General features: G+C 20.4%; 3 protein-coding genes across 3 annotated transcripts; 1 reads left to right on the top strand and 2 right to left on the bottom strand.

Moving 5' to 3' along the window:
- Nucleotides 1–300: 300 nt before the first annotated feature.
- On the bottom strand, nt 301–2,040 carry PGSY75_1206500 (putative Tat binding protein 1(TBP-1)-interacting protein; the record flags this gene model as incomplete). Its single annotated transcript, XM_018786655.1, has 1 exon — nt 301–2,040. One exon carries the CDS (start codon nt 2,038–2,040, stop codon nt 301–303), a length of 1,740 nt encoding a protein of 579 aa, XP_018640520.1.
- A 529-nt stretch (nt 2,041–2,569) lies between these two features.
- Nucleotides 2,570–3,610, bottom strand: PGSY75_1206400 (putative rhodanese like protein; the record flags this gene model as incomplete). Its single annotated transcript, XM_018786654.1, has 1 exon — nt 2,570–3,610. The coding sequence occupies one exon, from the start codon at nt 3,608–3,610 to the stop codon at nt 2,570–2,572; it is 1,041 nt and encodes a 346-aa protein (XP_018640519.1).
- Nucleotides 3,611–5,093: 1,483 nt separating this feature from the next.
- On the top strand, nt 5,094–13,454 carry PGSY75_1206300 (hypothetical protein; the record flags this gene model as incomplete). Its single annotated transcript, XM_018786653.1, has 1 exon — nt 5,094–13,454. One exon carries the CDS (start codon nt 5,094–5,096, stop codon nt 13,452–13,454), a length of 8,361 nt encoding a protein of 2,786 aa, XP_018640518.1.
- Nucleotides 13,455–13,543: the final 89 nt, after the last annotated feature.

The following is a 13,543-nucleotide window of genomic DNA, read 5'->3' as shown; positions in this document are numbered from 1 at the left end:
TGTAACATCATATGATTTTCTAGTTGTCAATATTTCTAATGAAAAATTATATGTTGTTTAATATATATAAATATATATGTATTTTGGTATTTCATTGTTTTTTTTTTTTTTTCTTTTAGCCTTTTAATATTTTTAAAAATTAATAAATAATTTTTTTTTAAAGTTAAACTGTCAAACATATAAATTTTATATATCAAAGGATATATTTGTATAATTTGTATAATATATATATATATATATATATATATATATATTTATTTATTTATTTACTTAGTTGAAAGAAAAAAACACAATTCAACACTAAGGATACAAATTTGGTGGTATAACATCCTCATCGACATCAATACCCAAATGATATATAACCCCTTTTGTATCTTTTTCTGTTAAGGTAGCTATACACTTAATTATTTCAATACAAAGTGTTTTTCTTTTAAGCCACATGGAATGTAAATATCCATGATTTCTTTTAATATGTTCAATTTCTTCAATAGTAAATTTAGAATTTTTATTCATTTGTTCATATAATTTTATTTCATCTTCAATATTTTGTATTGTTTTTTTATATTCTTCTAAATTTTGTATTAGTTCTAAATCTTGTAATAATTTTTTTTTTTTTTTTACTAAATTATTATAATCAATTTTAGATAGTTCATTTTGTTCTTGTACTAATTGCATATCCATTTTTAGTTTATTCATTTCGTTTGTATTTAAGCTTTTAAATTCCTTTTGATTAATAAGATACACTTTAGCTTTTCCATATTCTTTACATTGTAATTTATTTTCTTTACTTAATTCATCCATAAACCTTTGAACGTTGTTTTTATTTATACATCCATGTAAATTATCATATACATTAATAACGGAATATGGTCGATTTGCTTTTTTCATGTATTTTAAAATTTTATCTTTTGCGTCGTTATCTGTCAAAATGATTTTTGTTTGTTTTGGTTTAGTTGGTTCATTAGTTTTATTACCTTTTTTGATAATATTTGGTTTAATATTCTGATTTGTTATATTGTTTATATTAATAACATCTTGTGTTATATCGTTTTTATTATAGCCATTAATTTGAACATTATTATTATTATTATTATTATTATTATTATTATCATTTGTATCGTTTGCTTTTTTGCATGCCTTTTCATTTTTTTTTTCTACACATTTTCTTTTTTTAATTGCATTTTTGTTATCTCCTATGGTTTGTTCTGAATTTATTTCTGTGACTTCTAAATGAATAATATTTTTATTTAGATTACTAGGAAATGTGAGAGAGGTGTTTGTATTATTATGATGTGTTTCTATTTCATTTTCCTTATTTAATTCTACATAAACATTATCTTGAATAGTTTCTTTTGAATAGTTTATATTTTTACAGGATGAATTTATAGAGCTATTATTTGTTACAAATATATCTTTATTATTTGTTTCTTTTTTACTATCATCTATATTGATTAATACATTATTTGATTCACATATATCAGTAATTTGTATATTATTGTTTGCTATATTATCTTTTATTATTATATTTTTATTTTCCTGAGTTTTTTTTTTTTGTACTTTCACATTTTCTCCTTGAAATGTTTCTATTTTTTGCTTTTTATTTTTGTTTTTACTTTTTTGTTTGTTGTTATTTTTATTTGTTTTATTATCTATTTCTTCGATTATATCTTCTGGTGAATTTTTTTCATCTTCATCTTTTTCTTTGATGGGTTTTATATCATCTACACTTTCTAGATTTTCCAACTTTTTTTGACTTTTTTCCTTTTTAATTTTATTACCTTTATTCATTTGATTTTGATTACTACATTTTTCCATATTATCATCATTTTGTTTATTTGTCGTGTCATCATTTTGTTTATTTATCTTATCATCATTTTGTTTATTTTGCTTATTAATTTCTTTTTCCTTTCTTAGTTTGTTTATTTTTTTCTTATTATTTTTATTTTCTGCCTTATCTACTAAAGTGTCATTTTTTTGATCATTTTTTATTGGTGTTTTTTTATTTTGCTCTTGCTTTGATTTTTTCTTTTTTTTTTCCATTTAATTATTTAATTATGTAGTAGTATTTTATAAAAATATAAACGTTGTGAATGTATGTAGAATAAGACGAAGGCATAAAAGTAATCATATATATATATATATATATATATATATTAATATTATCTCATAAGAAACATATTTATATATACATTTAAATATTTACATAAATATATTCATTTCATTTTTAAATGAAAAAAAACGATACAGTTGAACCTATCGTTAAAAGCATATTGTATGTACACGTTCGTACAAGTAATATAAATGATACAATAATGTTAACAGTTTTTGTTTTTTTTTAAAAATATTGATTTATTATAATATGGTTAAAATGAATAGACAAACAAATTAAATGAAAAAATAAGATATATATATATATATAAACCAAATTGTATGTACATATATATTCCTTTTAAATAATTTTTAAAATAGTTAATTAAAAAAAAAAAGAAAAAAATTAAACAGATATACATAAACATAAATATGTACATACACACATATAATAATATTTCATTAGCTTATCTTAAATATTTTAATTACTTTCATATTTATAATAATTAAATTCTACTAAACTTCCAGGATACAATATCAATTTAGAAAAAGGTTTATCAAAAAGATTTAAAAGAAATAATATAAGACAAGCACTAATACCTTTATTACAAGTAGATATAATAATTTTTTGATCATTAAGGAGATCATATTTTTCTAATATAATTTTGATATCTTTTATATTTTTAAATGTTACATATTTATTATTTTCATAGTGATAATTTAAAAAATGATTATATGGCAGATTAATTGAAAATGGTATGAAATTATTAACTTTTATATTATCATTGATAGTTATCAATGTAGAAAAGCTTTTATTAGGTCTGGTATCAACTAATAAATAATTTTGCATTTGTTTTTGTTCTTTTAATTTTATTAAATTTTGTATATCCTTATAATAATATATACTGTTCATAATATTTTTATTTATATAATTTTCATTTCTTTTTAAATGATTTTCTATAAGATTATTTATATGAGATAAATAATGTTCGCTTTTTTCTATTGTTTGTTTGTTTATATGATTCTTTATAATTTTTTTTTCATTATTTCCATATATGATATCTTTTTCTTCATGTATCCATTTATTTAAACCTCCATTTAATATTTGCACATTCTTAAATCCATACATTTTAAAAATGAACCATATTCTTGGAGAATAGAAAATATCCTCTTTTTCATATAGAATAATTGGAATATTTTCTAACAACATTGTGATATTTCTTTTATTTTTTATAAGAATATTTTTTAAGTACATAAAAAATTCATTCTTAGTTGGAAAAAAAAAAGAAAAATTCGAGTTTTCATTATGACTAATTATTGAATTCATTGGAATACTTCCTTCTATACTTTCAACATTACTATAATCATCAAATATATCTTCATTATTTATATTATGTATGTTATAATAGCTAGTATCAAAAAGGAGACATTCTTCTTTATTTTTTATAATATCATATAATTTATCAGTTTCTATGAAATGATTATATTGGTTTTGTTCTTTTAACGAGCAATACTTATTCATATTGTAGGTTTGATTTTTATAAAATGGGAAAAATGATATTGATTTCTCATAAGTTTTAAGAGATTTATAAAGATGCCAAATATTCTTAAAATACAACATTTTTTAAAATATTATATGAATATATATATATTTTATTTTTAAATGGCTTAATTTTTGAACGAGGTAAAAAATTCATGAAATGTTTATAAAAAATTTAAATGTTTATTTGTATGTTTTAATTATATATATATATATATATATTTTTTTTTTCATGTATTTATGTGGTTTATATATAATTGTTATCTAATAGGAAAACTATATATATATATATATATATATATATATTATGATCTCATGAGTTTAGCTTTTTTTTTTTTTACATATAAGAAATGATATATTTGAACGACACATATATAAAAATATGGACAAATTAAAAAATATTTATATGTACATATATTTATTGCCACTTTATATTTATCTCACAAAAGTTAAAGGAATCTTTTTGTATAACCTGTTCATATTTTATTAAATTGAATTAAATTATATATAATTTCATAAACGTGAAGAGTTAAAAAAAAAAAAAAAAAATATATATATATATATATATATAATGTCTATAATATTTATGTGCATGGGCAAAATTGGAAACTTTTTTTTTTTTTTTTTTTTTTTATATAAAAATGTGTATGGAATTTTCTCTTTTTTTGGAAAAGTACAAAATGGGACATAATTACTCATTATAACATTTAAAAATAATAAATATATATAATATATATATATATATATAATATATATTTATTTAATTATTAAGGTAATGAAAAATTTTAATATGGTCTGTATTTTTATTTTATATACAATTCAAATCAACAACTCAAGTATATAAAAAAAAAAAAACTGCACAAAATTGGGGCAACATGTATATGTATCATATATATGTACATGTATACACTTCTATAAAAATAATTTATTATAAAAAACTTTTTACATTTCGCTATAAAAATATATTCTTTTTATTTTTTATGAAATATATATATATATATATATATATATATTTCTGTTTATATAAAATTATTTTGGTTAAAATTAATTTTATTGTAAACCTTTTGAAGTGTGCAACGTTGTAAAAATGTAAAAAAATATAAAAAATATATAAAATAATAGAACAATTAATTTTCGTATATTAATCTTTTATTATATATATATATATATATTTCGTTTATTTATTAATTTTTTGTCTTTTTATTGGAAAAGTAAATTTTTAATTAGTCTTTAATTTAACTTTTGGCATTTCACCATCTTTCTGAAGTATTTTATAAAATGAAAAAAATTGCATACAAAATATGTTTATTCAAAAATAGAAAATGGGAATAATATAAATAAATATAAATATATATATATATATATTTATATTTATATACATATTTATAGTAGTGCCCATTTTTATTTCCCACATTTTATATTTATTTAATTAAAAACATGTTGGAATGTCTTACTTTTCAATAAAATGTCGAAAAAAAAAGACGCAATAATTTCAAAAAGTTGTAAAAGGGAAAAGTCAATAAAATGGAAATATATAATAAAATGTATTTATAAAAAATGTTTCAATTCAAGAAACAAAATATTATTTGTACAAGGAGAAAAGAATAAATTTAAAAATATTCATTTTAAAGGGAATAAAAGAAGAATGATGAATATTACCAATATTTTCAAAATATATAATTTGAAAAATAATAAAAGAAGTAGAAAAGTGCGTAGTACAAATAGTGATAATATAAAAAATATGTTTACACATAATGATAATAAAATAAATTTTGATAAAATAGAAAAAAATATTATGTGGAAAAAATTGTTAATAGATATGATATGTTTTAATAATAATTTAAATGTACCCTATAATGAATCTAAATATTATAGTGATTCAACATCAGCATCATCCAAAAATTTTGATAATCATATGAATGAAAAAAATATTGCAATGTATTACAAAGGAGGGAAAAAAAAAAAATGTAACCCAATAAATAAAAAAGGACACAACTTTGATTATATAAATAAAATAAATTATAGTGTAAATATTGAGTTACATTCTTTATTTACCTATGTTCGTACTAAATTAAAAAAAAAAAATAAGGATTCTTTTAAAAATAAAAATGGGTTAAATAAAATGCCCTTGCATGATAATGGTCTTATTAACAACCCTTATAATAAAGAACAATATGCAAAGTTGAACAATCAATATATTCCTCAAAATAAGGAACAAATCTTAAATGATATAAAAACAAAGCCTAATATGGCTCCATCTCCTAATAGAAGAAAATCCAATAATGGTGTAATGGAAAATATGGACATGCATGATAATAATTATAATCAACAATATAATAATAATTATAATCAACAATATAATAATAATTACAATGAACAATATAATAATAATTACAATGAACAATATAATAATAATAATAATAACGCATATAATAATATTTACAATGAACAATATAATAATAATTATAATAACCCATATAATAATAATATTTATAATGATCCATATAATAATAATAATAATTACAATGACCCATATAATAATAATTATAATAACCCATATAATAATAATTATAATAACCCATATAATAATAATTATAATGACCCATACAATAATAAATTCCCCCCTATGGTTAAAAGCCAAATTCATAATATAAAGAATAACCTTCAAAATGAAGAAAATATTAATATAGAAGAAAGTGTAGACAAAAATAAAAAAAAAAAAAGTAACAATAAAGATGAGAATAAAGTTTCAAAAGAACAAGAACAATTGAAAAATAATGAAAGTGAAGGTATTGATGAAGATTTATTCTCAGATGAATTTGATATGGATGATTATGACAGTGACGGAAACAAAAAAGAAAAACCTTATTATACTGATCGTTGTATATTAGATAGGAGTGCTAAAAGAGTATCTATATTAGACAAATTAAATTTAGATTTAAAAAATAAAGAAAATGATAAAAATAAAAATAATGAAAATATATCAAATAAGAATATATTAACAAAAAAAAGTGATGATAATGCTTTCAAGTTAAAAAAATTTGAGTCTAAAAAATATGTTGATGATACAAAGGAGGATAGTAATACAGATGATGAAAATGATGATAAGAATAAAAAATTGAAAAACATAAAAAAGGAAAAAAATGTTAAAGATATAAAAGATATAAGAAATTATCACAAAATGAACTCTTTAATGAAAAAAGAAAATAAAATGCCTCCACCAAAAAAAATAGTCCAAAATAAAGGTCAAACAGAAAAAGTAGACGAAATGGACACATCGAAGAAAGATGGAATGAATGATATGAAAGAAAATGTATATAATAGTAAAAAAGATGAAAGTATGAAAAATAAAATGAATTATCCACCCAAATATGATATGAATAATGAAATGAATTATGATATGAATAATGAAATGAGTTATGATGTAAATAATGGAATGAGTTATGATGTAAATAATGGAATGAATTATGATATAAATAATCCAATGAATTATAATATAAATAATGGAATGAATTATAATATAAATAATGGAATAAATTATGATATGAATAATCCAATGTATTATAATATGAATAATCCAATAAATTATCAGATGAACAATCCAACTATTTCTAATATGAACAATCCCACTAATTATGCGATGAATACTCCATTGAATTATCAAATGATACCCAATAATTTTAATAATAATAATAATAATAATTCTATATATTTTCAAAATAATAATAAATTAATAAATTACAATGGTATTAATCGACTTCCATATAATGATATAAACAATATGGGCTATCCTCAAGAAAAGAATAATCTAAATAATATACATATTGATGGTTCTAATCATTTGATTGCAGGAGGTTATGATGATATGAACACATTAAATTCTAATAATAAAAATTTAATTTTATATAACAAAGGGAATGAAAAGTATGATGAAGATTTTACTTTGAATTATATTCTGCAGAAATATGATGATGACGATAAATTTTTTTGCAGCAATATGTATACTTCAATAAATGAAGAAGAAAAAAAAGATGAATTAAAAAAATATACAGAGGGGATGAATAGGTTAGTAGAACAAATGTACTTTTATGATAATTTCAATGATGAATATAAAATAACTAAAGAAAATAAAAAAGAAACAATCGAATCGTATGATATAATAGATACATCATTGAATATACATGTTGTTGATGGTAATGAAGATAATATAACAGATATAAAAAACAAGGAAAATGAGGAAATCATTTCAAAAATGGAATTAAAGATAAAACAGTTGGAGAAAACTATTGATGAAATGAAAAAGAAGGATAAGTCAGATAGCGGTCACCATGAAAAGAAGAAAAAAAGAAAAAAGAAGAAAAAAGTAAATGATGGTAACTGTAGTAGTAGTAGTAATAGTAGTTGTAGTGGTGAATATTCATCTAATAAAGAAGAAGAAAGTTATCAAAAACATTCAATGTTAAATAAATTAAAAAAAGATATTGAGGAAATGAAAAAGAATATGAAAAGGGAAGAAGAAAATAGGAGAATACAAAAAAGAGGAATAAAAAATATGAAGGAATTGAAGGAAGATATAAAAGAAGACGAAAATGATAAAATAGATGATAATATAAAAAATGTAAAAGATGAAGAAACAAAAAAAAGAAAAGAAAAGAAAGAAGATAATGACGAGTTGGATAATGAATATGCTTATAAATTTAATATAGATGATATAATAAATACGGAACAATTTAATAATATAAAAAATGGTATATTAGATAATGTTTATTATTATATATATGAATCATATGATCAAAGAGATTATGATATTCTCGAAAATTTAGCAAAAAAACATGAAATAAAAGGAAGAAAAATAGCTTATAATATAAATTTACCTAAATATAATTTTAATGAAAAGAGAACATCAAGTGCTTGGTTTTTAAATCCAGCCTATGAAAATTATATGCTCGAAGAAAAAAAAAAACGAATGAGTCTTGAAGATAATAGAGTTATTTCATCTTGTAGTTATGAACATGTCCAATTTTTATTTAATGAAAATGAAATGGTAGATGGGACTATAATTAAAAATGAAGATAATGATGATGATGACAAAAGTGTGGGAAAGATTTCTGAAATTAGAGATAGTGAATTTTCTTATGAAAGTTTCATAAGTGAACAAAAAAAAAAACTTAAAAAAAATAAAATCAACCTTATAAAAATTAAGAATAATGTTGTAAGAAATAAAAGTAAAAGTATTATACAAGATCATAATGTAAAAGAGGATATAAAAGAAAATAACAATTTAGGACATAAAGAAGATGAACATGAGAAATATAAAAAATATGAAGACAAAGAAAAAGATGACATAGATTTAAAACAAATTGAAAATCCAGAAATGAGTACAAATAATAATGATAACATAATTAATAACATTTTTGGAACCATTAATAATTTTGTTCAAGAGAATGGTGTATTGGAATTTTATAATTCATCTAATTTAATAATAAAAGAAGAAAATGAAAAGGAAGAAAACAAAAAAAATATGGAAAAAATAAATGATGATAAAAATGGGAATAATGATGAAAATATATTAAAAGATCAAATTGAAAGGCAAAAAAAAGAAAAAGAATTGTTAGAATTAGAAATAGAAAATAAAAAAAAGAAAAAAGAATTAGAAGAATTAGAACTACAACTTATGGAAAATAAGAAAAAACAATTTTTAGCTAATAAGCTAATAGATGATTTACAAAAAGATATTAATTGTACAGAAGATGAAAAAAAAAAAAAAAAAAACGAAACTAAAGAGCAAGACCCAAAACAAAAAAGTATAAATGATGAAATAGTTGATGAGAAAGAAATAGATATAAATTCTAAAAATAAAGGAGAAATTGTTCAAGTGCCAAATGAAATAAAAAGTACAAATAATATACAAGAAAATATAAAAAAAGTACAAGAAGAAGAAGAAAAAGAAAAAAAAAGCAAGGCAAATTTATCAAAGGAAAAAGAAATGAATGATTGCTTAAACGATTATATAAATAAACAAAAGAAAAAGGAAAAAAAAAAAAATAATTGGGCTATGTATGGTAGACCTATAGTTAAAAGACAAAATAATCGTAATATAAATAATAGTAAAAATGATTTGAAGAAATTATACTCCTCCAAAAGTGATAGTGGATTTAATAATTATGCATTTTATGCAGAGAGATTTTTTGAAGTCATTACTGGATATAATAGTGAACCTGATTATTTATCAGATATTGATAATGAGGATAAAAATAAAAATGATATTCATAATAATAATATTATTAATATAAGTAAAAAAATGAAAGAAAATATATATGAAAATAGCCCATTCCATACATATGGAAGACCAATAAATGAAAAAAAATCTAAAAATCCAAAGAATTATAATAAAATGAAATCAACCACTCGTAATGCTATATTAAAAAAAAAAAGAAAAAAAACTCTAAACAAATCAATCTCTATTAATAGCTTGACGAAAATGAATTCGTCAAATAATAAAATTGCAAAAAGGACAAGCATAAAGAACAACATTGTTGATAATTATAATAATAGCACTATAAGGAAAATTCTAAATAAAGAACAAAATGTAGACGATCAAGGATATATAGATTTAAAAACTAAGAGAAAATTAATTTACGAAGCTTTGGATGAAATAAATCAACAAGCACAACAAAATTTAAAAACAACCGAAAATGTTACAAAAGAGGAAAAGAAGCCTGGGCAAAATGTCTCTAATTTTATAAAAAACACAGGAGCAATGCTAATAGAAAAAATAACAAAAAAAGGTAAAGATAATAATGTAGAACACCAATTTTCTGAAGAACTAAAAGTGTTAGAAAAACTGAAAAAATTAAAAGAATTAAAAAGGATAGAAGAACTTAAAACCTTGGAAGAAGAGGAAAAAAAACGTCTAGAAGAATTAAACATGCTAAAGGTTGAAGAAGAAAAAAAAAAAAAAAAAAATTTGGAGGAAATGAAAAAAATGGAAGAACTGAAAAAAATGGAAGATCTTAAAAAAATTGAAGAAGCCAAAAAAATCGAACTTCAAAGAAAGAAAGAGGAAGAAAAATTATTACAATATAGTAGAAAACAAGAGCAAATAAGGAAATTGGAGGAACTCAAAAAAAAAGAAGAATTAAAATTGATAGAAGAAATGAAAAAGTTGGAAGAGCAAAGAAAAAGAGAAGAAATAAAAAAAATTGAAGAAGAAAAAGAAAGAGAAAAACTTAAAAAAATAGAAGAACAAAAAAAAAAGGAAGAAATGAAAAAGTTAGAAGAGCAAAGAAAAAAGGAACAGACCAAATTAATGGAGGAAATGAAAAAATTTGAAGAGCAAAGAAGAAAAGTAGAATTGAAGTGGTTGGAGGAGGAAAAAAAAAAGGAAGAATTGAAAAAATTGGAAGAGCAAAAAAAAAGGGAAGAAGAAAAAAAGAGAGAGGAACTTAAAAAGATGGAAGAAGCAAAAAAGAGAGAGGAACTTAAAAAGATGGAAGAAGAAAAAAAGAGAGAGGAACTTAAAAAGATGGAAGAAGAAAAAAAAAGAGAGGAACTTAAAAAGATAGAAGAAGAAAAAAAAAGAGAGGAACTTAAAAAAATAGAAGAAGAAAAAAAGAGAGAGGAACTTAAAAAGATAGAAGAAGAAAAAAAGAGAGAGGAACTTAAAAAGATGGAAGAAGAAAAAAAAAGAGAGGAACTTAAAAAGCTCGAAGAAGAAAAAAAAAAAATAGAAGAGATGGAATTACTCGAGTATGAAAGAATTCAAGAAGAAATCAAAATTTTAGAAGAAATGAAAGAAAAGGAAGAAAGAAAAAATATAGAAGAAAATAAAGAAAATACAAGTGAAAAAGATATATTCAATAACTTTTTAAAAAAAATATATAATGTTAATCCATTATCAAATTATATAACAAATGATAAAGAATCAACTCAAATTTTAAGAAGTGATAATGAAAAGAAAGAAAATGAGGATAAAAAATATTTAATCGAAAAGGATAATTTATCAGATGAAGAAATCGAAAAAAAGGAAGATAAACAAAATGATAATAATAATAATGATAATATAATTGATCAAGCAAAAGAAAAGAAATATATGTTTATGCCCAAAATCTCACACATGAATCATTATGATATATTCTATCAAATGGAAAAGCAAAGAATTAAAAATTTTAAAGAAAAAAAAAATTATTATAGAAATACACCAAATAAAATAGGAAATAAAGGATTATTAAAAAATGCGTATACTAATAATTCTCACATAATTAGGAATATTATAAATAAAAAAAAGGAAGAACAATATGAACATAATAAAATGTCATCTGAGGATGAAAAAAATTGTGATATGTCTGAAGATGATATACAAAGTGGTAATATGTCTGAAGAGGATATGCAAAGTGGTAATATGTCTGAAGAGGATATACAAAGTGGTAATATGTCTGAACATGATATAAAATGTGGTGATATGTCTGAACATGATATAAAATGTGGTGATATGTCTGAACATGATATACTAAGTGGTGATATGCCGGAAGATAATACACAAAATGGTGATATGGCGAATGATAATATACCGACCAAGGAAAGGATTGAAAAAATTGTAATAGATATGAAAGCAAGAGAAGAAAAGAAAAAAAAATTATCACAGATGAGGAATAAAAATTTAAAGTATAACCATGTAAATAAAGAAAATATACTAAATGTGGTAGAAAAAAAACTAGATAATAAAAATTCAGACAAGGACGAAATTGATGATTTGTTTGATTTAGAAGACGAAGTTGAAATATTTGTAACTGAATCAGAAGAATCCTTTTTAAAAATTGATGATAAGGAACCAGGAAATTTTAAAAAAACACACATATATAGAGAATCACCATATATGAAAGGCAACAATATGAATGAATATTTTAAAAATAATTATGAGTCATCAAATGAAGGTAATAAATCTTATAGTAATAAATCAGATAGGGAAAACAATAATTATTCTAATAACAATAATATTTTGTCTAAACATAATAATATATTATGTAGTAATAATAATAAATTAACTAGTTATAGTAATATATTAGGTTATCAAAATAACAACTTATATAATCATAATAGTATAATATCAAGTCATAATATCAGATCGTCAGATTATAAAAATATAGATGATGAGGATATAAATATAAAATCGTATAATGAATACATAAATAACGAAAGTGTAGAAGAATTATTTAACTATATTATGAATGATATACATATGAAAAATATGTACAAAAAAGATAAACATTCATTACCTTATAATAATTATTTATCAAAAGATAGTGCAGATATTTATTTTGATTTTGAAAAAAAGAAATTAGATAGTCAAGAAAAACATTCATGCAATATAACAATGAATAGTTTTTATGACATATATAAAAATATATATCATGATGGCGTTGAATTTGATAATAATGATAATTATAATAATAATAATAATTATAATTTATATGAATATAAAAGTTCAATGTACTATAAAAATGATGACCCAAGTACTAATTATTCTTTTGAAAAAATATTAAAACAAAAAGATAATTATCATCAAAAAAAAACTTTAATTGACGATAATAATAAAAATGATGATATTTTATCAAAAGTTATGAATAATTTAAATGGACTCAACAAAAAAATTAAATCAATAGAAATAAATTATAACTTTGAAAAGCAAAAAAAAAATATTATACATAATAATAATGATATGTATATGAATAATTTAAATACAAATAATCAAAAAAATTCATATTCTTTTAATACTAATAGTAGAAATAAATATGAAAGTCATTACTCTAACTATTATGTTGAATAAGTTTTATCCCTTTAAAGGTCAAAAAAAAAAGAACTTTTATATATATTAGAATCAACTACATACATTTTAGATATATGAAAGATAAAACC

This window comes from Plasmodium gaboni, chromosome 12 (assembly GCF_001602025.1).
Source record: "Plasmodium gaboni strain SY75 chromosome 12, whole genome shotgun sequence".
NCBI lineage: Eukaryota > Apicomplexa > Aconoidasida > Haemosporida > Plasmodiidae > Plasmodium > Plasmodium gaboni.
The sequence above is the reverse complement of the archived record's forward strand: the minus strand, read 5'-3'. Positions and strand labels throughout refer to the sequence as shown.